Source organism: Triticum aestivum, chromosome 4D (genome assembly GCF_018294505.1).
Source record: "Triticum aestivum cultivar Chinese Spring chromosome 4D, IWGSC CS RefSeq v2.1, whole genome shotgun sequence".
Classification (NCBI taxonomy): domain Eukaryota; kingdom Viridiplantae; phylum Streptophyta; class Magnoliopsida; order Poales; family Poaceae; genus Triticum; species Triticum aestivum.
Genome location: NC_057805.1, coordinates 517,936,796 through 517,939,670, shown reverse-complemented (window position 1 = coordinate 517,939,670; position 2,875 = coordinate 517,936,796). Strand labels below are relative to the sequence as shown.

Here is a 2,875-nt window from a genome sequence, read left to right as displayed (position 1 = left end):
ATCTAAACACATTTTACTGTGACATACATTCGTATCTACACAACTCTGAGACAAATAATTTAGGACCGAGAGAGTAGCAAGCCGTGCGGCAGATGGGAGAGAGTTGGCAAGCAAGAAATATAATTATATAGCGAGGGGGAGAGAGAGAGATGCTAACTAACGTATCAAACAATGCGCTCCATGCAAATAAACATGAACCTTGCCCTCGGATTAACAGTGATCCTGGCAGATGGGTGTAGACGTTGGTTGATCGTCTTAGCAGACTGGGCATCCCCGTGGAAGAATAAATAAAGGATTTTTTTTCTTTTAGCAGGAGCTCTCCGATTTTTTTCATATAAAAAACCAAAATGGTCTTAGAACCTGCTTACGACTGGATCATGCAAGATCCAAGCCAGGAGTCAAGACAGTAATAAAGAAAGAAATGATAATATAGGAGGAAGGTAGCACGTTTCTATCAAACCAAAGACTTTTTAGCCTTTCGCGGACCCAAAAGATATGCTCACTTGCTTCCGTCGTGGTCACCGCCGAGCAGCCAGCGGCGGAGAGGCCGCCGCCACTGACCCATGAGGACAATCGCCGCTTCCTCCCGATGCTCCAAGACGAGAAGGAAACGTATCAGACAATGTGGATCCAAGAGGGAGACTGACTATGGTTTCGTTTGGTTTGATTGGGAGCATCTCCACTCTCCAGCATTAAGAAACACAGGATTTTTCTCCACTTAGCTACGCAATTATTGCATGTAGTAGCTAGCTATCGCTGTGATGAGACGATACTTATTTGTTAATCCGAGGGCATGCTTCACGCTTTTATATCTTTTATTAGATCAGTGATCTACAAGATCTTATATTAATTTACAGAGGAAGTACATGGGAGTACAATATCACGGTTGAATATTCCGTTGAAATTTGTACATAATATTTTGGTAATACATTTCGTCTATTCTACAAACGCTTGCAAAGTAGTTATTCTATACATCAGAAATACTGTAACAGAGAGACCCTTAAACTACATAGTGAAAAAATTGCGAACTACACACTCTTAATAGGTCATTTTATACAACGCATTGTTATTCTGCAAGCACTCTCTGACTAGACAACCGAAGAATCTGAACTTCTCCGCAAAACCAACCTTACCCGACCTTCTCCGCAAAAAAAAGACCTATTTTAAGTCAGCAGGAAGAGACAATGGCAACTTGCACATAAATCAAAATTTCAATATTTAAACCTACAGGGTGACATCAGAAGCTGGATTAATTATGCCATGCACATCCCACGCCATTTTAGTTAACAACTATTTGTCAAGTCAACCTCTCGCAAAAGGATGAGCTGGATTATTTGGCATATGACAGTAAACTATGTGCTACTTTCGATCGTAATACCCCTATAAGATAGCGCATTACTTCACACATTCTTCCATCTCATCGCAGTAGCATAAGTTCCATAACTGGAAGACAAGGTACGGTCTCTCTCTCTCTCTCTCTCTCTCTCTCTCTCTCTCTCTCTCTCTCTCTCTCTCTCTCTCTCTGCAAATTTTAGCATTCTCTCCCCTTCACATGAGATGTAATTAAGAACTTATGTAGATATTTTTCCACAAAAAGGGATTTATGTGGAGATTTGCATGACACCGTGATGTGGTTTACTTTGAACACTTCCATAGAATACCATGTATATGACATCCTACTTATCTTAACGTCCATCATTGTTTGTTCATTAGGCCTGTCTGCTCCACAACACTAAGTTTGTACCAAAATGGATATAACATTTCCTCCGGGTGCGTATTTCAGTATAGCAGTTATTTTTCTCACCGTGATCATCACAAAAGTTATTGTAAGAAGAATTGTTGCTCCAAGGCCAGAAAAGGGGTCGCTTCAGCCACCTATTGCAAGTGGTGCTTCTCTTGTAGCTGCTTTGCCTACGATCCTGACCAAGGGTTTACATCCAGTACTCCATGACCTGCATGCAAAGCTGGGCAGTGTATTCACAATAAACCTGTTTGGTTTGAAGAAGGTGACTTTATTGGTTGGACCGGAGGTCACATCTCATTTCTTTCAAGCCAAGAACTCGGAACTCTGCCACCCGGATATGTATAAATTCACGATCCCTATTTTCGGCAAAGGAGTTATTTTTGATGTGGATTTCGAAACTAGAAACAGACAGATACGCTTTGCCATAGATGCAATGAAGCCAACACAATTAAGAAGCAAAGTTGATTATATGGTTCATGAAGTACAGGCAAGCAACATACCGGTTATTATTATTATTATTATTATTATTATTATTATTATTATTATGCCTATAAATTACTTTATGGGCACATATATTTATGTTATATTCTTTTTGCGAAGCTCTATGTTATATATATTGTAGTTGTTCTTTACTATAAGTATTCTTTTTGTGCAATATACAGTACAATATATTTCTTGCACAAAATTTAACAGTTCACAAACAATTAATTTACATTATTCAAACAAAATTGAAACTTCTACTTAATTTGCTGGAATAAACTTCTTCATCAAAGCCACAAGGTGACCTAGCTGGACAATATGGGCTTGTGCAGCTTGTACATGCCCAATCTCTTGTTTTTTTCCTAAAACAAGCACATGCCCTGCACATTTCCGAGACAAATGACTTTGATCATAGTTAATAATTAAAATTCTAAACTTGAAAAGGCATATAATGTTTGTAGGTGTTGAAATATATTGCCCGCCTCCCTCCATCAGTTCGGACTTTTGGATGAGTTGGCTGGTGCATGAATTCAATATGTATCCGAACCAAGAGGTCTTGAGTTCAAGACCCTGCCAACGCAGTATTAAATAAAACGAATCGGCGGTCTACATCGATCCCACGTCTAAGGACTAAAATAGCGTAGATGTGAT

The 2,875-nt window shown here is 39.2% G+C and overlaps 1 protein-coding gene across 2 annotated transcripts in view; it reads left to right on the top strand.

Moving 5' to 3' along the window:
* Positions 1 to 1,349: 1,349 nt before the first annotated feature.
* Positions 1,350 to 2,875, top strand: part of LOC123100829 (obtusifoliol 14-alpha demethylase-like) — a 3,309-nt gene continuing 1,783 nt past the window's right edge. Inside the window, exons 1-2 of one of the 2 annotated variants that reach the window (XM_044522700.1) lie at positions 1,350 to 1,455; positions 1,714 to 2,231. In XM_044522700.1, coding sequence (XP_044378635.1) covers positions 1,749 to 2,231 — 483 coding nt within the window. In that variant the 5' untranslated portion in view covers positions 1,350 to 1,455; positions 1,714 to 1,748. Of the gene's footprint in view, positions 1,456 to 1,712; positions 2,232 to 2,875 lie in introns of those variants that run through there. The other variant, XM_044522701.1, reaches the window with a different exon arrangement.